Source organism: Passer montanus, unplaced genomic scaffold (genome assembly GCF_014805655.1).
Source record: "Passer montanus isolate IOZ18808 unplaced genomic scaffold, ASM1480565v1 scaffold66, whole genome shotgun sequence".
Taxonomy (NCBI): domain Eukaryota; kingdom Metazoa; phylum Chordata; class Aves; order Passeriformes; family Passeridae; genus Passer; species Passer montanus.
In genome coordinates this window covers 5,668,057-5,691,868 of record NW_024371704.1, presented here as the reverse complement: position 1 = coordinate 5,691,868, position 23,812 = coordinate 5,668,057, and the positions used below count along the sequence as shown (strand labels likewise).

Sequence of the window (23,812 nt, the reverse complement as noted above, 5' to 3'; positions counted from 1 at the left end):
TGCAGGAGTTCAGCGGTGCGTCCGCAAGGAACAGCGAGCTGTGAACAGAACCATCAACAACCTGACCAGATGAGCAAGGAGATATTTCAGGTAGGCTGGAGGTGCCTGGTTATGGCTGTGCCAATGACCACCTGCCTGAGCTGGACCTGGCAGAGCCCACACAAAGAAAATAGGAAGCAGCAAGACACTCAAACACTTAATGGGTCAAACAGCAGTGGAGAGCCACAGGTTGCCTTTGTGTTGTACCCGAGAGCTGGAAAACATCATCAGAACCTTCTTAATAGAAAACAGCCTCCTTTGATCTAAAAGGGCTTGACAGGCTCCTTTGACAGAGATTAATCCTGAAGGTAGTTGAGCACACCAGGGCTAAAATTTAATTTCAAGAAATGTTGGAAAGAGAATAATTCTTTTCACGTTTGTTTAACAGTACTAGCAATTCATTCTTCCAAGAGTGATTTGTCAAATCCCAGGACAATTACTGAAGGCTACTGTATAAATTGTGGAAACAAGAAACAACAGTCAGTATAAAGATAAATCTGAAGGCACAAGACAGACAGACATGCACTTATCCATAAATAAAACATTGCTCCCATTGCCTCCTTACAAAACCATACCACCTTCTGTGGTTTCTCATAGCAAACACAGGGGGTTGACTACTTCTGTTAGTTCTCTTTCCTTCCCAGGCTCTCAAGGCTTGTTCTTAAATGAAATACAGAATGATGTTTTGAAGTTCATGAGAGTGGGCAAGCCCTCTTTCTCCACAGGAGGGATGCAGCAATAAAACTGGTCCTGCCAGGTGCTGACCTGCCTCTCTGTATGGGGTGAGGGTTGTCCAGCTGCAGTGAAGCCCAGGAGTCTGAGATTCAGTCAGGATGTCAACACCAGTGGTAGATCCCAAACCATCTGGAATCAACAGGAAACAACAGATTTAGGTAATTACTAAGCTAAGCCATGCATCAACCAGTGGCCTAAGAGCCCAGAGTGCTGATTTCTGAGTCAGCACATACTACTGGCATGCTCTCTTCTGGCATCTCCATCCACCAGCCTAGTCTTGCTTTCCCCAGAGGGAGCGTCCCTCCCCAGCACACTGGCACAGACCCAGGCTCACTCACAGCTACACCCCCATCCACCCATCCCACATCCAGCACAGCCTCCCACAGGAGAACATGTTCCATTCTGGGCTTTTATGGGTAAGCAGTGACCCACCATAAATGTGTTTTCTCTTGGGACCGTTCCCCACTGATAAATCCATGTAAGGTATTAGTGCTGCACAGCAGCACAGGGCACTCTCACAGCTGCTCTTAGGCTCCATCAATGCTCCTTTACAGAGGGAACAAGATCCCTTGTGCTTGTAAGCAGAGGTTCAGAGGTTCTTGGAAAATGAAGCCTATAAGCTATTAATCAGTGAAAATTTAACATAATAAATAAGAGCTCGTGGTCAAAAAGCCCCAGCTGCTTCTCTCTTGCAGATTCAAAGCAAAGAAGGAATCCAGTCAGATTTGTATCACTGCTTCCTTGCTCTATAAATAGCTGCAACTGCCATTCTAAAAATAAACCAGATAAATATTTAAGGCCCACTGCTTCTTAGCTTACTGTTGTGCTTACATACTGCTTACTGTTGTGTAAATTGGGAGAAATATCAATGAGATCCATAAATTTACACCACAATGCTTTGCTGAAGCCAGAGGGAAGGACTGTTTTTCCAGTGATTACAGAAAAGTCCTTCCATGAACACTTCACCATCAGCTTTCTTTCCCCTGACCTATAGATCCCTTTGACAGACATGGGAAAACAAGCATAAGGGGAAATGCCAAGAAAGCTGCTACAGTCCTTTTGCCTAAACCATAAGATGGATAAATAATTTTTTTAATGGGCACCTGTGTCCTATTTAATTTTTAAGCTTAGCCTGAACAAGGACTGCAAGAGATACCTGCTCCCTAGAGCATTTTAGGAGAAAGTATTCTGCTGGAATTTTCTATCTAGCTTGGTATCTATACTTGTCAAATAAAGCAGCGATTTCCATAAAACTACTGTAAAAATAAGCAGCTATACTTTTGTAGACAATTTGTCTGTCCCCAAAATAACTCAGTATTTTGCCCATGAAATACTTCAGACTAATGCACTTCTGAAAAAAAAAACAACCAGTTGCAGATGAACAAAATAGTCTCAAATAGCTCTTCTGTCTAAATTTAACTCAAAGACACCATTTTACATCAAATAAAAAGACAACATAATGTACCTGATAATGAATTGCATTATTTGTGAGGGCACTAACAGAACACAAATTATTTGTATTACTGGAATAAACATTCAACAGAATCCACCAAAACATGTGAAACTGTCTGAAGGAAAATACAGTCATTCTCCATCCTGAATAAACCAAGGGCAAAAAACCAACCCAACCAAACCAAAACCAACCCAAACTGTTCTTGAGCATGCATAGGTATTGTGTTCATCTGAATACATGGGAAAACTAAACACTCAAAGGCTGCCTGTTTTGCTATTTTTCCTTGCTTTTCCAGGAAACCAAATATTAAGTACCTGGCTTACCAACCTCCAGGAGTTGATCCCGCTTCCTTTGACGTTCACCTCCTACGAATGACACAATCCAACACCCACATACCAGCTCTAAGAAATCAAGAATGCTGTTGCTTCAACAAACCCCCATGCACTTGGGGCTAGCCAAAGAAAGATGAAACACCCTGGAACTCTGCAAACAAATTATACCCACTGCTGACGTAAGGAGAGGGAAGGGAGGGCAAAGGGGAAAAAAGAAAAATTAAATAAACCAGAGGAAGCATCCTTAGTCATCCAGAGCAGCGTGTTGAGATTTTAACAGCACACCTGGAAATTGAAAGCCTCTATTAGCTCTGCTAGAAAGTAAAGAGCAGGCTGTAAGTGGGCAATGAGCATTACCTCGTGGGGTGGGAATGAGACTGGAGTGCCTTCTCCTCAGCCCAGCCTTGCAGGTGCTGCAGGGAAGAGGAGCTGCCTCCAACAGCATGAGAACCCAAGGCAGGCAGGGTTTGGGGAGCACAGGGGAGCTCCCTCCCCACCTTACACAGCTGCTGCCTGTTCCTGCTGCACAGGCCAAAAAAATCACCAGCAGGGAGCACCTGGGGCCCTTGTGGAAAAACATGGATTAACAGCATCGAGAGGATTTGGTATCCCATCTAACACTGCAGGCAGTTTTTATACACCTAGATGGATGATGTTGAGTGTTTTAGGGGTCAGAGTGTATGGGGTGACAGGACTCCAAAAGCCTGGGAGGAAAACACATGCTGCGGACATGGCTCTGCACTGCTCCCCTTCCTCCTTCCCCATTATTAAAATGCTAGTTTGTCATGCATGGAGCTTGAGAGCTCTGCATCCTGCATCCCAGGAATGTCACTCATCGCTGGGCCCAACAGCATTGCTCCCTGCCACAGCCAAGTCTTCCCTTGAGTGCTCCCAGCCAAAAGCAGTTCTCACTCAATTTCCACAGCTGAAAACACCTGAGAAGGGCAGAGGTGGCCTGCCCCTCTAAGTGACGTCCCCTTTCTCCCCCTGTTTTGAATTATATTTGTGAGCAAACAGGTGAAAATACAGCCTTTAAGCTCAGAACCCCAGCTTTGGCCTACAAACCACCACCACCATTTAGGGAATCAGACAAACAAACGGGAAGAAAGGAAAATGCTGCATAATTACTCAGAGCCACCCTGCAAGGAGGGCTGTTACCAAAACCACTGAGTCTCTTTTATTGAGGATTTCTTGCTGCAGTAGAACGCTGCCTAATAGCTGCCGTATCCTGCTTGAGCGAGTATATTCTCCTCGGAAATCAAGCAAAGGTTTCTAATAGTTTTTGACAGAGTGTGGTCCCCTAAAGCTACATTTTCTGTCTGATTCATGCTGACTAACTGTAACCCTACGACAGTTATTGAAAGTTAATTAGCGGTGAAGTGCTAAGGGCTCTAAAAATGAAAATACAAGCGAGAACTGAATGCAGAGTGTCTCCCTTCCCAGAAAAAATACTGTCAAGAAGGTTAACATAACCAAAAAAATATGGCAAGTTGAAAATGTGAGAGGGATTCCTCTAATAACTTGGTCCCTTGTTGTGTAGACACACAGCTGAGAGGTAACATATTCCTAAGGGTTTATCAGGGACCCAAGAAACAAATCCCAGTACTTCTACCTTATTTAATTTGCTAGAGGAAGTGACTGGAAAGTTACATAGAGACAACACCCAAGTTACATAAAGACAAAGATATAAATCAATTACTGCTTCCTTTAGGAACTCAAGTTTGTCAGATGTTGCACATGCTATCAAATCCCAACTATTTTTGCCCTTATCCTTCACTTCCTCAGTGTTTGCAAGGAAAAAATCCACAGTTAGATGTGAGCCCAGCCAGCACCAAGCGGGCGTAGGAGGTGAGGCGAGGAGAGCCACAGCCCTGCACCACCCACTCCCTGCAGATGTAAGCGCCGAGACAAGGTGCGAGGCAGTGGGCAGCACCCTTCAGGTGTTAAAAAAGCCCATCCGGGCACCCCCAGAAGCTGGATACAGCCCTAAACAATAAAAACTAAAAGCAACCTTCACGCAGAGAAGGGGCATTGTTTTAAGAACAAGGAAGGGAACGCACTGGAGCAAAGCAAGTAGGTTGGAAAAGCCAAATGTAGGGCTCAGTATAAAAATAGACAACAGTGATGCCAGAATGCCTTGGCAAAATTGTGTTTATTGATTTTCATAGAATAGGGAAAAAAGCTCCAGCCCTTTCCACCCCTGACTGCTGACTGTGACTCACTAGCGATCTAAAATGACTGCAGTGAGCAAGCTGGGACTGAGCTGAGTTGGACCTCGCTCACGTCTCCACAGGGCTGGCAGGGGAACGGTGTCCTGCTCCTGGCTCTCCCTTGTGGCTGCCCAGGAAATACAGAATAGCTGTGCATGTTCACCTCCACCACGACATCCAACAACACTTCCTTCAGGCAGGTTCTCTGAGGGAACAGAGGGGCTGAAAAATGAATGTATAGCTCTGTGTCACCGCTTCTCGCCGGCACCCGGGTGACCTGGCGACCTTTCCCTGGGGCTGGGAGCAGGGTGTGTAAGGAGCACATCCACCGCCTCCCGTCCAGCTGGGTGACCGCCTGGGCTGCCTGCAAGTGTCACAAGCTGTCCACGTTTGCTTTGGAACTGCTTTACACCTTTACAGGGCAGCTCTCACTCTGAGGGGATCACAACGCAAGGACACGCTTTGGGCTGAGCTGTTACCTTCGATGGTTTTCGTCCTCTCCAACTGCACCCTCTCAACCCCGCGGAAGGCGAGGGCGGGTGTGACCCTGCAGACGGGCCCTCAGCCCCGCACAAGGCCGGGGTGCCGCGGGTGGAGCCCGGCCCGGGCCGCGGGGGGAGCGGGCAGCGGGGCCGCCCCGCCCGTGCCCCGCCCTTCGCCGGCCGCGACGCTGCCCGGGGCGGCCGCGGGCAGCGGGGAGGCGCCGCCAGCAGGTACTGCCCGTCCCCCCCGGCCCCGGGGCAGGGCGGGTGCTCCCAGGCCGGGGTTCCTCCGCCCATCCCTTCGGGAGCGGGGACACGCTCCGCTCCCGCTGTCCCTGCGCCCCGCGGTTCCGCTGCCGCCCAACATGGCGCTGCCCGGCCGGCGGGCCCGGGCCCCTGGCCCCGCCGGCAGCTGCAACGAGCCGGGGCAGCCGCGGCCTGAGGCGCTTTGCCGTGTGCCCCTGTTGTCCCGGGGCGCTCCCGGTCCCTCCCGCAGGACGGCCCCGGCGGGCAGGGGCGCTGGGAACCGGCTGTGATCCGGCCCGGGCGCACACGGACAAAGGGACCGCGGCGCACAAAGGGCGGCGCCGGGAGCTGCCTCTGGGTGTGCGACTCCCTCAGGAGCTCGGGCCAGGGCAATCGGCTGCAGAACAGATCTTTTGTTAACATAGTTGAGGGCAGGCAAACCCCTACAGGCTGTGCTCAGTTGTAGTAGCAATTAGGAACTCGAGAACCGGCTTCCTCCTTGCATTGACGTTCTCGAGTCTTGGGCGTCCTCCGGATTTTGCAGCAGATGCTGGTGGCTCATAATTTCGAATTTCTTTGCTTCGAGTCTCAGAATTTGAGAGTTACTCCCCCTGTGTGTCCTCCCAATAGCTAAACCCAGCACCACCTCAGAGATACCCATTCAGAAGCATCTCTCCTTTTGGAGCACCATTGTTTCACTCTGTGGAGCTGATGCAACATCTCAAGCAGCTGATTTTTTTCTCAAGAAAAATACCTTAAAACTATGGGTAGTAAGAAAATACTTGCCAGCCTTGCACGTGGATGACATTGCCGTTGACAAGGATGGATACTTTTATCCATAGTGGCAGGAAATCCTAAGATGCCCTTCAGGGGAGGTGTGGACACTCTGGGCTGTGTTTTGGCCCTGCCATTTCCTGTCGCTGGATTATCCTGCTTTTAGGCTGGGTAGTGCCCAGCCTCACCTCCTTGCTGCGTCAGTCTCAGCACGTCAGTGACAAATAATCCTTTTGTAGCATCGTGCGATGACTTTGTGAAAGTGCCTCTCTAAAGGTACAGCCAGTGCTTGTCCGAGTGGTTGTGCTCCCTCCCACTGGATTTGCCATGGATGAAAATTAATCCGATGGGTAATTTTTCCACAAGAAAAAAAGCCCAAATTTTAAGGTTAAACCAGTTTAGTAGGTTCATGTGTGGACAATAATTCTGTAATGTTATAAAAAACCTAAGCAAGAACATCCACACAGTATTTTTCATTGGCTTCATTAAATTTGTTAAAATATAATTTAGCTTAATTTCATCTTTCTTATAGAGACACAGCAGGTTTTTACCTGCAAACAGCATCTCCTTGTCTGGATTGAGACTGCACATACCCATTGTGCTGCTGTGAGTGCATGACAGCATGTTAGCAGTTATTACTGAGCTTGGCTGAGACCTACATTTTCTGTTCAGTAAGCTAGATGAGTCCCTCTGTTCGGATGTGTAATTATTTCCTCTATGCTTCTCTTTAATTATGTTCTTGAAACAGTGTGGTAATGCACTGTAGGGTATATTTTACAATGTATATAGATCAGAATGTATGTAAAACTTTGCACTATTAATCTTTTAGGTCCATTTCTGCTCAAAAGTGTAATCTTAATTCTGGAGATCATAGGGGCTCACTAAGGTTTCAGGAGGGTTAGAACAATTCACAATTAGAATATTTCACACCTCTAATTCAACGATTTATGGTGAGCTGTCAGTGCAGTTTCCTTATTACATGCCATGGCTGGACTGGGACAGGAGAAAAAGTGTTCCAAAAAGAAGAGTTGTGTGATTTAACATCAGAAACATTTCTGAGGGAGAGGAGTATGACTTTTGTGATCAGCAGCCGTGTCATGTGCTAAATGACTGTGTTAATATGTAAGTCTGTTTACCTGCTCAGACTCCCACAGTTGCATTCACCACTGGTACAGGGAACTCTGGTGGAGTTACACCCACTCATGCCAGCAGTGAATTTGGCCCAGAGGCCCTGTTCCAGTGCCATCAAAACACTGACGCTGAAGCCAAGCTTTTCTGGATTACATTTTTTTAAAAATACCACCCTGTTTTGTTGGGGTTTTTTTCTTTTTTTTTTTTTTCCTCAAAGGTGTCACAGTTTACTTTAGTGCCTAAATGACTTGATTAGAAGTCCAATGTGAATTTCCATCTAAATCACATTGAACATGTTTCTGTCAGCATTTACAACAATGAAATGGACTGTAATTAGACATTTGTATTTGACACATGCCTAAAATTAACTTTTTTGCTCCCCCCAGGTAAAAACTGCAGCTTATTGCAGGAAATGGATGTCATCCAGAAGCAGGATGAAAACTGTTACTGCTATGTGCAAAACAGAACCATTCATTTACAGTACCTGTGGTCGAGTATCCAGGTGAGAGGCTGTTCTGGGGGTCAGTCAGTACATTTCATGTGAGCTTTTCCCAGCAAGATTAGGGCAGTATCTCTATGGAATTAAATAGCTGGGACCATGATAAAAATGCAGCATTATGAGCCTCCAGCTGGGATGCAGTGAGGTTTGGTCTCTGGCTTAAAGTATGATGGTGCCACAAAAACATTAATTTAGGATTGTGTATTATTTTCTGTTGGTGGATCACTGTTAACCTCTGCAACAAATGCTTTTGCCTGTCACCAGTGCCTTTATGGAACTTCTAAATCTGAGGACTACTTGCAGTTCTGTGGGTCTCTCACCACAGCAGACCAAAGGCTCATTAGATTGTGACTAATGAACAAACAGCAGCAGCAGTGGGTTCTCCTGACTAGCAGAGGGTCATCTTACAAGACACACATGTAGATATGAGTTTGAAGCAAATAAAAATCCCTTCAAGAGTGGCAGCAGTAACAGCTACAGGAATGAGCTAACCATCTCCATGGTTCCTTTTCTTTCCTGAGAAGTATGTCTCCAGACAAAGGAAGGAAACCTTTTCATTTTATCTCTGTTGGAGGACTTTTCTCTCAGGTATAAGAAAGTAGAACATCTCTTTGTCTGTTCCCAGGACTGTTTTCCTCAGGAACATGTTGCAGGTGTTTTTATGAATGGTAGCAGGCTCCAGGTGGTAAAACCTTCCATCAGTCACACAAACTTTCCTGGAGTCAGTGTTTAAAAGCAGGAAGTTTAGATTATTTCCACAGCAAATTGCTTGCTGACACCTTTTCTCCTTTCCTAGTACAAACCTGGTTTGTTACCTGCTGCATCACTTTTTTGCAGATGGGTCTTTGTTGTCTGGTAGGCCCTGATAAATGTATCAGAATCCTCAGGAAAATCACCTCAGCTTAGAAGATGGACAAGTTTTTACCAGTTTGGTGGGGGAAGGCACTGGCAACCAGCCAAAAAACCCCCAAAATACTCAACAGGAATGTGCTTCTGTTTAAATTTCTATGTAATTTTTTAAAATTTCTATTTGAATTGCTATCTTTCATTTTCCTCATCCCTCTTATGTCCCCAACATGAAGATTACATTGTAAAGAAAGGCAAGTCAAATTTGTTACAGTTCAGGAGGGGAAGGAGGAGAGGTATGAACATTCACAAAACAAACTGTGGTCAGTCAGATATTTCTGGCTTTGTTAGAAAATTTGTGTGTGGGCAAGTGCCACAGTAAAACCAAACCCACTGTGCTGTTGGATGGATTGAGGTCCCTCCACTGAACTTTGCTGCTGGTGAGTTCTCTGAATTACCTTGTAAGCTAACTATAAACAATCTTTGCATAAAAAAAATAACCAATACTAAACAATTAAGATTGATTTTCATTACCTCATGCATGGCTGATATGCAGTATAGTTCACAAAAGCCCACAGTGATTCTGAGCTGCTTCTCTGTGTATTCTGTTCTTTGTTTCTAGATAAAAGTTAACAGCAGAGAAAAGTTCCGGTTTGAGCCTATTTCAGAAAAAAACAACTGTAGGAATTCAGAAACTGTTTTTGAGTTTGTTGCATGTGCTGTTCAAATCCTCTGGAAGCCGGAGACATGTACAGAAACTTTTCTGAGCATAAAACAATATGGAGAGGATGTTTGTTTCAAAATACAACCCTTCAAAATTGAACCGTACATTGTGCGGGTGAAAAGAGAAAGTAAGTACCAAATCTTTGAGTTCAGATTACAGATGGCTTGGTATTGCCAGTGCTACTGAATGTACCATCTCTTCTGTAAGAAGACTGGGACTTTTCTGTTTATATATTGTATAATCAGCATTTCAGATTGAATTAGTCTAAAGTCAATTTCTATTTCTTTCCCCCCTTTTTAGTGCTAGATGGAAAGCTCTTGTTTTTGTTTGTAGCTGGAATTTTTCTGTTCCATTTTGCAAACAGCCTGAGCAGGTGAGTACTGGCTGCTTTTGACCTTCTTTCCCAAAGCTTGTGCATCTTTGGTCTGTTTGCTAAGCTGAAGAGGCAGTTCTTTGGGAAAGTGAAATAAGGAACTGAATATACATTTAAAACTTCCTCATACCATTTGTGTTTGGCCAGATTGTGATATACCTTGGCGTGCCTAACGCTGTTTATCAGTCAGCTGTGTTAGGGTTTTTGTATCCAAGCTTCCTGCACTGGGGGACACCAGGACAATCAATCCTCAGTGGGCAAGTGTGTGGACCAGAAAAGTTCCTTTTCCCTTTTGTAGACCACTGGGGATAGCTGAATGCTAAATAATGCTGATTATTAATGATGCCTTTCCTTGGGGGGAAATGTTTGGGATAAAATCATCTGGGGCCTCTTCTGCCCCCACCTTTGTGCCAGCCTTTCTTCTGATGCACATTTTGCATAGCACGTAAGGGAGGATACTCAGTTGTTAGAGCAAAATATGTGCCCACAACTTCAAAGCAAAGTGAGTCATAAAATAATTGTCAGGAGGCACCTCTAAAAACAAGCAGAGCAGCAATAGGTTTTATAGTATTAACTCTGAATTAAGAAGATGAAATTTAAAAATGCACATATACTTAGGAAAAAAAAACCTTGTGGGTTTGTGGAGGATTTTCTGCATTTTAGATTAAATAAAACTTCTCTTGCAGTACAGAACCATATTGGTTATTTCATTTTCTTCTGTGTACTAGAGCCTAGAAGGTCAATGCAATCAGAAGTAGCATGAGCTTTAAAAAACCCCAGCACAGTCTCTTAACCTGTTAACAACTCCAGTGACCTTAACTATCTGTTGGGAATTTTTCCTTACACAGATTTAATACCTGAACTGGGCCTGTTAACCATATTACTACAACTCTAACTTGCAGCTGATTTAAGTTCTTATTGACCATCACTGCTGTTTTTACAAATGTTGGCATCTTAAGCAATTACAAATGATACTTCTCACCATATTCTCTCTTGTTCTCTTTACAGGAGTGCCAAGTTCTTTTACCTTTCTGGAATAATACTGGGTGTTCTTGCTCTGCTAGTCTTTGTCCTGTTGACACTTAAAAGGTTTATTCCAAGGGTAAATCTACATTTATAAAACAAAATAATAGTTATCATCCTAAAACAAGAAGGGACAGTACAGAGCCAGATTCTGACCTTGTTCTGGTTTTGTGGCCAGGTAACTGCACTGAAATGACTGCAGGATTGCTTGAATCAAGTAAATAGAGTTAGGTCAGAGTCAAATTCTATTTCGCTTCCTCCTGAGTTTAAACTGACCAGGCGTTGGTGATGTACAAGAGTTCATTCTGAAACATAAATTATTTTCATTGAACTGGAGCTAAGCTTATCTCTGAATCTGTGAATCAATCTAAATAGAAATACAGTGGCAACTGAAACAGATTCTCTTCCATTCACCAAAGACAATTCATTGTAAGGCAGATGTGAATTTTTCCTTTAGTTTTACAAAGCTTGTGCATTCCCATAATATTGCTGAGATATGTTAATTGGGAACACATGCCATTATGGTTATACTGTGACATTAGGACATGATACACACAAATACAGGGATGCAGTTCCTCTGCTTGGAATTGATACTGTGTTGTTGTAGCATGCAGAGGACTGTGCAGTGGAAGTCTCAAACCCTGTAGGTCTAAAGAATTTCACATCTGTTTTTGCCTGTGAGTTCCTTTGGAAACAATAGTCCTGATTCTGGCTTGAATTTTTTTAATGAAGTTTTATTTACTTTTCTTTTTTTTTTAATTTCTAGCACAGTACCTTCTGGATTTTAATGAGTGGCTCCTGGATGGTCTCTCTCTATTTTATTTACTGTTTCAAAGAGAATGTACAGTGGTTGTGGTCTGAACATAAAAAGTACCTGTTGGGTAAGAAAATTACCAAGAGATGTGCTGCAGATTTTGGTTTAATTTAGTGATCAGATGAATACCTGCCCATAAAAAATCAAGTGACTCATATAGAGTTCTATTTTCTCCTAAGCCATAGCTGTTGAAATATTCTAAAGGTTCCTAATCCACTCAAATGAGTGTTTACTCACACTGTATCACTGAATAACGAGTTTGATGTAGAGGACTAGTTCTAAGAGCAGATTTTGCTTGCAGTATTTATTCATTTATTTGCTCTTGTTACATACTTTCCCTGGAAGAGCAAAAGGGCAGCTCCTCTGGTTTGCTGTGTGTTGGATGTGGGAAATGGATGCACACATTGGGAATGGGATGTGGCTGCAGGGGCTGACAAACCTATTATTGATCTGGCACCTGCCTCGACATGCTCACCTGAGGAGAATTCATGTGCAGCCCACAGCATTGGCTAAAAGCTGTTCAGAGATAACTTTGTGAACTCCTGGCACATTCTGGAAATAGAAAGCACATAAAACATCATGTCTCTAAGACAACACAAGAATCAGTAGGCTGCACTTCACAGGAGCTGCAAGCTTTGTGAAGCAAACTTAAGTTTATAGGGATAGTTTGCATTTTTTTCACCCTGTCCTTTTCTGTTCCTACAGGGTATTTTCTGGCTGTTGGGGTTACCAGCTTTGCCATTTGCTATCAGCATGGGCCACTGACCACAGAGCTGAGCATAACCTTGTTCACATGGACGCTCCAATTAACAGCCTTTGTCCTGATCTACTTTGGTGTCACCATCCCTCAAGTTGCTTATGCAGTCATAGCAGTCAGCCTCTGCTCCAAAGGCCTGTGTTACCCCCTGGGTGCTGCCTGTCATATTGCCAGGTCTGTGTCTGTTTGTCAATGTCAAAGTCCTGGGAGAACCAGGAAATACTGGAAGCTATTCAATACTGGAAGCTGATCATGAAAAAAACCCTACACTTCAATAATGGTGTAGGAATTTCTAGTACTAGTTCAGAATTTTGCCAGATGTAAAACTGCCTTAGGAAAGGTTTAAGGTCCAGAGACACAGAAATTATTTTCCACTTGGCAGTTTTAAGCACGAGTTTTGTTCTGTGGATAATGGAGAAGTGTGACTGTGCTCTTAAGGACAAATGTAGCACCTTCTAGTCCACAGCATATGGCAACCAGAACATTTCTGTTTGATTGATGAGACTGCAGCAATACTGCCTTGGTTTGACGTGTAGTGAGAGAAGCTGCAGGGAACTCATATGGAATCTTAGGGATAAAACACTGTACCATCACCAAGGATGCAGCTGTTCAAAAGTGACAGTCCTTGGAGCTTGAAGAGAGTTCAGAGACTAAAATCACAAAATATTGTTCTCCATGGTTTTTTCTCCCTGTCATTCATGGAAGCAATCTATCATGGCCACAAAATATTGTTCTCCATGGTTTTAGTTTTTCTCCCTGTCATTCATGGAAGCAATCTATCAGAACTATGGAGATATTCCTCAGTATTCCTAGAGGCCCATTTACATTGTGGATTTGGAAGAGGAACTGCTTGCAGTAGGTACACCTTAACTTGCTAAGTGTTTGCAATAGCAATACAGGAACAACGTGTTTGCTCATCCTTGAATTTGAAGTATGTTTTAGCACAAGTGCAACACTCAAATGAAGATTCTAAAAAGCCCTGCCAATTGACATCTGTTTTTTACCTTCAGTGATGGATGGCATCCAGCTTCAGAGTCTTTAGTACAGACTGTTCCATAGCTGTGGACTTTGCTGAACCACAGAGAAGTAGAAAGAGGCAAAAGCTAGAATTGGCATAACCAAAATAATACAACACAAATAATTAGGTTCTGGGGTGTTTTTTTTAAATACACACTGTTTAGTTTTGAAAAACATATTGCTTTAGTCTTGTCTTCTCTTTTTACATGCTGAAGTGTGGCCTGAGTTTAAGCTTTTTTATTTTAGGAAGAATTTATCATTTATTGTTGACTAATTTTTGCCTGCAGCTGAGGAGCAACAGCGATTTCAAAAGCAACATGTAAGATCAGCACCTGTTGTAAGCAGGTTCAGAACACTCTGGAATCAGTATGATGTGGCCACAAGTTCACTTTTACTTTACTTTCAGGTTTTACTCTGAAACACTGTAGCTTGTTCTCCATGTAGTTCTTTCTTTTTGGTTTTCATGAACTGATGCTTCTATAAAGAAACAGAGCTCTGTAAGTGATCTCTCTTAGGAGAATAAGGGCTTTTGAATTTTTCTGTTTCAAAATCCTTAAGCCACAGCACCAGACTGTGAGGCCATGATGCCAGATACACAGTTCAGAGCAGCAAATACATCAAAATAATTTGGAGTCTTGCAATATTTCTTGTTAAGAACAGTGGATCCCACTGAGCCAGCAAGATCCTTCACCATTTGACCTAAACAACAACTACAGTTCTCTGCTTTAAAGAGATATAAGGAGGAAAGTTGAATGCTGCTGCTGTTGGAGCAGGTGTTTTTATACAGAGCTGAAAGTTTTATGGGCATCCATCCCTTGCTTATCTTAACTCATCACAACATTTAAATTGAAAGCAGTTGACAGAAGGAAACAGAACATGGCACACTTTCTAATTTATATCTAATTATATTATACATCGCTACGCAGCAGCTAAAAAACCATCAGATTGTAAACATTTTGGCCTCAGACTACTCAGTTTTGTAATTCAGAGCAAGATTTAAGAGAAGCTAGCTAGTAAACAACACAAACAACTCACAACAGGCTTAGAGCATTGCTTATCTTTGAAGTAACATATGCAGACTGAGTTTTGATTCAGCCCATGTCTCTGCACAGACACATTTTGCATTTTGCACCTTAAAATGGCTGAGCAAGCAGCCATCTCTTTAATTCTGTGAGATTTTAGTCCATGCATACACAATAAGGACCTGATCTAAAGCTCATTAAATACCATGTGAAATTCTGCAGTTTTGGTTAAGACCTAGGGTAAACAGGCTAGCAAACATTACATACCTTGCCCTCAAATGTAAGAATGCAGCTTGTTCTCTTAAAAGGGTAGAGGTGACTAATGCATGTTAATAGCAGGTATAGAGAAAAAGGGCAGATAATTACTTGCCAGAAGACTTCATAAATACTGATTATTTTGTTCTAGAAAAATGAAGCATCACTTTAAATCAAAAAAAATGGTGTTTAAATACCTTACTGAAGAGGAGTATCGAGAGCAAGGTGAGAGTGAAACTATCAGAGCTCTGGAGGAGCTGCGCTCATTCTGCAGGAGCCCTGACTTCCCATCATGGATAGCTGTATCCAAACTCCAGGCTCCACACAGGTAAGAAAACCTGGCTCCTCTAAAGCAGGAAACACATTGCACACCTAAACACACTGCAGACATAAATGCCACTTCAGGCACTGTTCCAGGTGTGTTTATCTTGCACATCCCACTCAGGACCACAGCCACACCTCTCAAGGGTATTACTCGCTGGTGGCATTGAATTTGTTTGTTCCTCCCTGACCACAAATTGCTCTTGGGAGTTTGCAGACCTTCACAGCTGATTCATGGTCATAGAACTTAAAGGCTTCTACAGTGCCTCTGTAAGCTCTTGCAGTGACCCTGGTGGCTCTCTAACCAGTGAAAGTGCCCTGCTCCAGGTTTTAGAGCGGTGCCCTCTTCTGTGGTGTAAAACTGGGGCACAGTGAAGATACCAACTCAAATATTACCTATGTTAAGCTCTCCAACTGCAAATCTGCACAGTCAGGGAATCCTATTTTTGAAGTATCACTATCTAAGACTAAGAATACAGAGAAAGAAATCAATACCTGCAACGAGCAAGTAGAACAGGTGGAAGAGCTGTGCCATGTATAGCTTAAGAGATAAACCTAAGACAAATATAGGTCAGGAAGGGTCAAGCAAGCAAAGCCAGAAAAGCCTGCAGAATATAAAATTAATCATAACAGTGTATTCCTGTCAAAACAAAAACTTGAAGAGATCAGAGCAGAGTTTCATGTATTAGCCAGCCCCAAAGACTTAGTCCTTGCCACAGAACCAAGTGTCACAATTTAAAGGAACCCCAGTCAGTTTAGAATTCATTCAGAAACAAGTTAAACCCAGTTTCAGAATCTTCATCTTCCTTGGAGTGGCATGCAGACAGCCTCTCTGCCAGGTTTTACAGATTTACTGTTAAACAGTCTTACTTTCTAAGCTGCTTGCCTTCTTTAGAATGATGGAGAGATAAAAAAGTGAAAGCTTACTGTTGTATTGTAGAACTAAATACCACCAAATGTATAGAACAACTTGAGACACACATATTTTCCAGCCATCACTTCATTAATAGAGTTGTTATAGACTGTTCACTGGTTGTGAAAAGGGAAATAAAACAGAGAACCAACAGCAATCAGATTTGGAGAACCCTTCCCAGCTCCCATTAAGCATCAGACTGTGGTTCATCCCTGGCAAACCTGTTCCCCATTTAGACTAGCAGAGCTTCCAGGAACAGCGAGGTGACGACATTCATCTCACAGAAATGTAAATTATTGATCAGTTTACCAGAACTCCAGAATGTAGCTGCATTTCCTTTTTCATACATTTCTCTGATGCTGTCGACACTTACCCAGGTGTCAGAACTGCCGTCTGTTCCCACACTCTTGCCAGAAACCTCCAGCTCTGTTCTCTCTCCTCAATGGAGTTGCCCACTGAAAGGAGGATTTGTGAGGGATTGCAGTATAGGGACAGTGCTAAGTTCATGCTTTGTTCTGGCTTCTCTCCTCAATGGAGTTAAATCCCACTGAAAGGAGGATTTGTGGGGGATTGCAGTATAGGGACAGTGCTAAGTTCATGCTTTGTTCTGGCATTTACTTGGAGCAGCTGCAGAATTGCCAGTCTGCAGCTCCAGTTTCACCAGAGGCAGGAATTCTTTGGGAAGACTTCAGCTCAGCTTGCCCACAGTGCACACACAGCACCAGCAACAAGGTGACTACATACAACGTAGGAGTGCAGAACTCTTGCCATTTTTTCCTTCCATTAGCAATATCAACACACCTGAATTCTTACAGCCTTTGTCTCAAATATGCTACAGCTTTAATTTATTTTTAGAAGCTAAAGTACCAACTACCCCACTGTACAAATGCTTACTCCAGATTACCCTGCATGTACTGACAAGATGTGAAAACGAAGTTAGATCTTCTTGCTTAGTCACAAGACCTTGCAGGTTTCCAGAAGAGCAAAAGTTACTTCTACAGAAAATACTGAAAAGATGAGCTGGGAAAATCAATATTTGTAGTTGTTGCCACCCATTATTGGAACTTCCCCTCATCTGCACTGCCTGTAGGGATGTCCTTACAACACTCCTTCCTAAATAGCAATACTCCTAGACTTTACAGTATTTCTTCTTTTAATTTCCCAGCTGATAACTTCTCCCTTTCAAAATCTGGCAGGTTTGCAGCTTTTGTTCTGGGATCTCCCCACGTCTCACCTGCAGAAACAAAGGCACATGATGAGCAGTATGGCATTGGGAGCTTCTTCCTGGAAGAGCAGCTGTTTGAGACAAGGGCACAGCCTGAGCAAGATGAGCCAGCCAATTCTGTCCATGAAGAAGATGAGGAGAATGAAGATGAAATGCATACACAAATTCCATTTCCATATGCTACTGAGTTGCTCTGAGCTTTGAGAAATAACAAAAAAAGACAGAAAACACACTTCTCCTAGAAAGGGAGGATACAGAATGAGAACTCGCACTTGGCCTTTTCTTGTGGTTGCTGGTGGACAAAGAAGGATTTTTGAAAACAACTGTTTCCTGTATCACCGATGTTACCTGATTACCACAGGGGCTGTTCAAGTGAAGAGGAATCTCATGCTATGGGAATTTTCACTAGGGAAACAAACATTGTGCATTTCCAAGGCAAGTACTGGAGGCAGCCTGTCCACCAGGATGCCTTCTTTTACCAAGGACACTACCTCTAGTAAACAGAGAATCTGTTTTGGCCCTTTCCATCGTCAAGTCCTCTGTGCAGAGCACTAGAGGGAGGAAAAGCCATTTTTAATACTCTGCTTTTACTAAGTACCCTCTGTGTCAAGACTTCTGATAATGCTCTTAGATTGTCTGTAAATTGTGTTTGTTGTGAGACTTTTTATAGAGTTGATGCAGCTGAACAAGGTTTGTTTCCTCTTCTGGCTGGGCTGGTCTGTTAGGTTCATACTGCCTCTGCCTTTAGTTTTCAGCTCCCCTTGTTCCTCAGTGCTGCCTGACTTTTCACCCTCCGCCCATATTATTCTGTTCTTGACCTCTGCTGTAGTTACACTGCATTTTATTCTTTCCAAGTCTTAGTTCATTTACATACTTTCTTCCCTCTTGTACAGATCTTCTGCTAAGCCTTTCTCTAGCCCTCTGCTTCTCCACCTCTGACAATGGTTTAGGAGAGGTTTTCCATCCCTAAACATTTTTGTTATTGCCTTTGGTTTCAGTGTCAGCTTACTTCAGGCAGGTGCTGCTGTCTATTGCAGGCCTCTGGAGAGTCCCAAAAAGGCCACAAAGGCTGTTTCAGCTGCTTGGAGAAACTGCTACTAGCAGAGGCAGAGTGCTGCTGTGAGCCTGGAACTGGGAATGCAGATAACCCACTCTGAGCTCCACTGGCCCCAGAGTACTCAGTAGTTTGTTCACTGAGTTAAGAAGCAGAAAATCATTTCTGGCAAAACAATGAGGGAAGATAGCTTTTACCTTTCCCTTCTCAGCCACCTGTGGGACTTGTCACAGGAGAAGTGGGGAGGACCAAAAAGAAATTTAGGCAGTCACGTGTCTTTCAGCTCATGTTTACACAGTCCTAGGCTAGAGAGTAGTGTGTGTACCTCAGTTCATCCACCTGCAGATGTAATTTCTTTCTTTTGTTCTTTAGACTGTCCCTCCCTTTATTCTTCTCTTCTCAGAGAAACTTTGCTGTTTTCCTTTCCTGTCCTACAAACTGCAGAAAACAAAAGATTGTTAATTCTGATTAATTCACCGTCTGATCTCACAAACCCACTGGGAACTGTAAGCAGTGGGGAGCAGTTGGTGCTCAAGAAGGGCATGTCAGCCTGGGATCTGTCTGCTTTATCTGTTCCTGATAACATGCCTAGTGGTGGAGCATGACTTCAGCAGTGCAGGTGCTGTTCTGGGTTCTCTTTGTCCATTGCTGCAGCAAGGACAAAACCTGTTACCTCCAATGGTGCTAAAAAGTGCGGCCATACCATAATCCAAGAGCTCCTCTGTGTAACAAAGGACTCAGAGCTGGTGCTTGAAAGCCCTAAAGCCTTACTGATGTGGTCTTTTCTCCTTTATATTGCTTCAGTTTAAAAGAAACACTTCCATTTTACAGTAAAGAGACACTTAACACCCTTTAGTGCCATAAAATTTTAAGTACCTATGCAGAATCTAAAGCATGTTTAGCAGAGAAAAGCCATGTCAAGCAGGTGATCCAAAATGCACTCGCTGTTAAGTCAAGAACATCCAAAACCAGAGCAAGAGTTCTGTTTAGGAAGGCTACTAGCAGCAAGACTCACCCCTAAGAGAGGCTGGTGCTACCAAATCCACAGCTGATCCACACTCAGGAAGTCAGGTTTGGCTTGGGGGACTCTGGCACTAGGAGCAAGCAGTTGTGAAAACAGAGGACAGCCTCATTATCTTGGCTGGTTTGGGAGAAGGGTGAAAACTCCCCCCTGAACAATAACCATAGACCAAATCAGATTTATTTTGTCTTTGTGTCATCATCATGAAAATGGAGTACTTGAAATCATTACAGATTAGGCAAAGGATATTCAAAGAGATGTCTTAATGTTTTTTGCATGTTTTGAAGTACAGAGTTTTTTTTCAGTGTACTTCATAGTTAGCCAAGAACTCCCATCCAAGCAATTTGAGGCCAAGGAAGAGAATCAGATTTGTCTGAGCTTACAGAGACAGTTTTTCTGAATGTCCTCTCTTTAGTGAGGTAGTGATGATGACTCTTTCACAATATGGAGGTATGTAAGTACATAACATGTATTTACATACAATAGCCCAGATTATACATTAAGGTAGTATTTTACCTAAGCAATATGTTAAATGGAAAAGCCCCCCGCCCCCCCCCCCCAGTTTATTTTACATTTTAGAAGAATACCAGGTACACCTACTTCAACAAGGAAAAAAGTTATAGAGCAGTAAGAATTAAATAAAAATCAACTCACGCTGTCTGTAGTTGTGGGATGCATTGTTTGGCAGGGATGGGTACATACTCTCCAAAGTAGAGCAGGAAACTATTAAATGCACGCAAAACAGAATGGCAGCAGCAGGAGAAAGATGATGGCTACCCTAGTGGATAGCTAATAGTGACCTTAAAAATCCTCCCAAGCCTGTTCCAACACTGAAAGGGTTCCATAAACAAAACCTACCAAAACCAGCTGCTGTCACTGGAGCCCTGTTCACTTGCACAGTGCTCCTGTGATATGTGGAGATGACACAGCCTTACTGAAACACAATTGTTAAGTACTGTTGTTTTGGTTTTCAGCTAGAAAATCTAGGAACAGAATCTAGGCATTAATCCCTTGCCCAAACTCTTACAAAAGCCTTTCTCCCTTCACAAAGGATGTTACATATTACATTTTTGTCTGTGGTGTTCACAGTGATGCCCTGCACTCTTTCACACTGACCAGTTTACAACACACATGGGTTTGTGTCCCTTACAGCCCCTGCACCCCACAGAAGGGAACTGATGCCTACAGTCAGATTTTATTATCAAATACTATTTTAACACAGTGGTTCCCAGGCTCTTGGTTCAGCATCCTCCAGTGACTTTAGTAAAAGGTCATTATCACTGAATTCTTTTCACTTCAGGTTGGTTATGTTCACTGCTGACACTAATATGAACAAATAAAATAAAAATTCATGTATTAAATATGTTATGGATATTTTATATTTCTTACCACAGTTTTTACAGTTTCACAAATATCAAAATCCAGGTGTACATGTCCATTTTGCAACATAGAATGACTATACAATTCCAAAAAGAGCAGGCATTTCAAATACACAATTCTGAAATGTAAACACAGTGTACAAGCTCTTCACTTGACAATCCAGGTGCTATGCAGTAGCAGCTGAGGTAACACCATACAGCATGAACTCAACAAATGGTTGGTTAGCCTCAAGATGATTTTTAACATCCTTCTGTCCTGTCACCTGTTCAGTCTTTAGTTCTCCCCCAAGTTATACAAACATACAATAAATACATTTCTGATTTTAAAGGACACTTAGACAAGTCATGAGGATTTATGTGAGTACAGTACATTTAAGTTCAAGTGCAAAAAAAGTAACTAGTGGCTAGTCATTGATGTTTCTTTTTATTGTCTATGGTGTTGGTCCCAGGCACTGCCAGAACGTGGGTTGTTCTAAAAGCACAGCTAAAGCACAGCTATGGGACACCCCTTCAGTCAAGCTAACAGATGTCAAAGTGGGTAAACCTGTGCACCCCCTTTCCTGCTCAGCTGCTGCCACCTTCTTCTCCCTGACTCTGGGCTCCTGCTGGCCTTGCCTCTGGCTCAGTCCCCCAGACCTTCCCCACAGAAGGCCGCGTACCTCACACACATCTCACTTCCAGGAGGGCAGCTGAGCAGTGCTCCCCAGTCCCATGGGAGCAGAGTGCTCAGGATCTCCCAGAACAAGCTGCTCATCTAAGAAAATGGCCAAAACAGTGTCCTGACTAAACCGCCCCGACTCTTCCCTGAGGCCAAGGATTTCCCTCCAGCAGCAATTTTCACTACGCACCAGCACGAGCTGGCTGCAGACATTATTAAGAATCATAACAAAACATAATCCAAAGTCCTCCAGTGTCTTGACATTGGGCAAAGTAACTTCCTAAACATACTGCAGTTGAGTTACATTTGCTTCCTCCGGAGAATCTCTCACTCTACTTGATTTCTGCATCCACTACTTTGCCCCTACAATCCTAAACATTTAAGATTTTTAGGTGATTCCTCCCTACCCCCCCAACTTCCCTAGGCACTTAAAGCTTACTCTTTTCTTAATAAATAACCATAATAACTACACTGCATTAAATAAACCCCTCTATAGATGATGAAATAAAAAACCCAAAAATATCATTGATCAATCTCAGGCTGTGCAATCTGGATCAAAGATTCTTGTCTCAATATAACATCAAACCAAAAAGTACCCAAATGCACACCACCTTATGCCCACGTGCAGGGCTGCAAGCACAGAGGTGACTTCTTCAGAAGCCTTCCTCCAGCTTTTGTGGTGCACTAAAACGCCAGTTCAAAACTTTTCCTTTGCAGAACTAAACTTCTATCTCAAACAACAGAACATTAGCTTCAAAAACGTATTCTTTGAATATGCATGTGGTTTACTTAATCCCTCACCATAATTTTAAGATAGACTTTCTTAAGCTACTCTGTTTCTGAGAAATCTTTCCAGAGACAGTTTCATGACATTGCTAGAATTATTAGATCTGGTATTTTCTCATAGACTATTCAGGGAAATTCTCTTAAAAAGTAATTTAATTGTGATTTGGGAATAAATTTAAAGAAAAAAAATTATCCAATCAAGTCAGACACACTGTGCCTCAACAAATGAGGAGCGAACTCCCTTTCTTCCACAGATGGCAAAGAAATTTCATAGCACTTGACTCAGCTTTAGCAAAGCAGCTGAGAATTCTTCCTACCATTATATCTGGCCACATCACTTCCCTCAAGAATCCGACCTTTTGGCTTCCCTGCTCATGTTGCTCTGTGTAGTCATATGAATATTCTTTATATAGTTAAAAGCTTGCACTGCATCACATTATGATTGTTAAGATGAAGGAAGTCCTACTTTTGAGCTCCTACTCCAGCGTTTCCCAGGTGAGAAGCAGAATTCCATGCACTGGATTTGGTAAGATGAGCAATCTCAGGGCCCTGCAGCAGCAGGCTGAGCAGCATGATCTGACACCACATGGTTGCCATCTGCTTGGGAATCTGATGGTGCTGTAGGTGTTGGTGCCGAACAATTTCTGGACTGCTCAGAATCTGTTGGATTTTGGGGTTGTCTTGCTGAGCTGGCTGATGAAGCACTGCAATTCTCATTGGTTTTCTAAAAAGAGGGGGAAGGATTACATACAAAAAGTCAACACAAATACTCAGGGCACTGTCCCCACTGGCACCCCCCAGATGCATTCAGGCACTGCTGGAACGTCACAAAGCACTTGCTTTGAATGCAACATAACAAGTCAAATTTAAAGCAGCAAAGCCAAAGTAATACATTCAAATCCAGATGACACTAATAGCAAGCAGACAGCAGCTTACCTTCCATATCTTTTCCTAACTGCACTTTCCCAAGAAGCATGCAAAAAACAAACTTGTGTTTCAAGGGGAAAAAAACAATTAACTGGACTTCAAAGCGTTTAGACAAGATAATTCTTATGACTAAGCAAGTCTATTACTTTTTTTTTTCCCCCCACGCTTCTTAAATACAGCTTTTCTCAGTTGATCCCACCCTCCCCAAGATACTGCTGAGACTTTCTGACTGGCAGAATTTTTGCTATATTGATGTACAAATCTATCCAGTCTTCTCAAACAAGCCTTATCAGGGAACATAAGAGCACCAGTTACATTCCCAGGGCTGAAACAGCAAATCTCCACACTAACACATTTCATTAGAAGATCATGCACTGCCTAGGATGATTTGTTTTGCACTTAAGCATAGAGAATAAGTCTACTATGTCCCTTTGTCTGAAGGACTATGAGCAAGCAGAAGCAAAACTGATCCAAAATCTTAAGGAAGAAGGAATCATTTTTGTCCCTAGTTCTCTGTGCACTGACCCTCCTTCCAAATGACCAATTTCATTTTAAGGAAGCTATTTAACAAATTTAATAAGAGAGCTTGGCAGCCTTTTCCTACTTTCAGTATTTTAATATTATCAGCCTAAAATAAATGACTGAGTGCAAAACCTGAAATAGTTTGAAGCAAGTTTGTCCTCTTGGAGTATACTCCAGAAACAGGGACGAGAAATTTTGGAGAATACACATGACAAAGAAAATGGTACAATTTCCTTGGTGCAGAGAATTTTAGCACATTATCAAGAAGTACTTT

General features: G+C 42.9%; 2 protein-coding genes and 1 long non-coding RNA gene across 4 annotated transcripts in view; 1 reads left to right on the top strand and 2 right to left on the bottom strand.

Moving 5' to 3' along the window:
- Positions 1-347: 347 nt before the first annotated feature.
- LOC120511561 lies at positions 348-3,400 on the bottom strand. The gene is made up of 2 exons (XR_005629758.1): positions 2,917-3,400; positions 348-903 (listed from the first exon to the last, which is right to left on the bottom strand). It is a non-coding gene; the product is annotated as an uncharacterized LOC120511561 (long non-coding RNA).
- Positions 3,401-5,433: 2,033 nt separating this feature from the next.
- NEMP2 (nuclear envelope integral membrane protein 2) lies at positions 5,434-20,627 on the top strand. Its single transcript, XM_039728726.1, has 9 exons — positions 5,434-5,482; positions 7,789-7,904; positions 9,370-9,598; positions 9,772-9,844; positions 10,853-10,946; positions 11,634-11,748; positions 12,387-12,612; positions 14,884-15,060; positions 17,163-20,627. The coding sequence occupies exons 2-9, from the start codon at positions 7,815-7,817 to the stop codon at positions 17,386-17,388; spliced, it is 1,230 nt and encodes a 409-aa protein (XP_039584660.1). The 5' UTR covers positions 5,434-5,482; positions 7,789-7,814; the 3' UTR covers positions 17,389-20,627.
- The window catches only part of MFSD6 (major facilitator superfamily domain containing 6), a 25,096-nt gene continuing 21,906 nt past the window's right edge, over positions 20,623-23,812 (bottom strand). The window contains exons 7-8 of one of the 2 annotated variants that reach the window (XM_039728725.1): positions 23,026-23,044; positions 22,671-22,813 (exon numbers count right to left, since the gene is read on the bottom strand). In XM_039728725.1, coding sequence (XP_039584659.1) covers positions 22,803-22,813; positions 23,026-23,044 — 30 coding nt within the window. In that variant the 3' untranslated portion in view covers positions 22,671-22,802. Of the gene's footprint in view, positions 22,814-23,025; positions 23,045-23,812 lie in introns of both variants that reach the window. The other variant, XM_039728723.1, reaches the window with a different exon arrangement.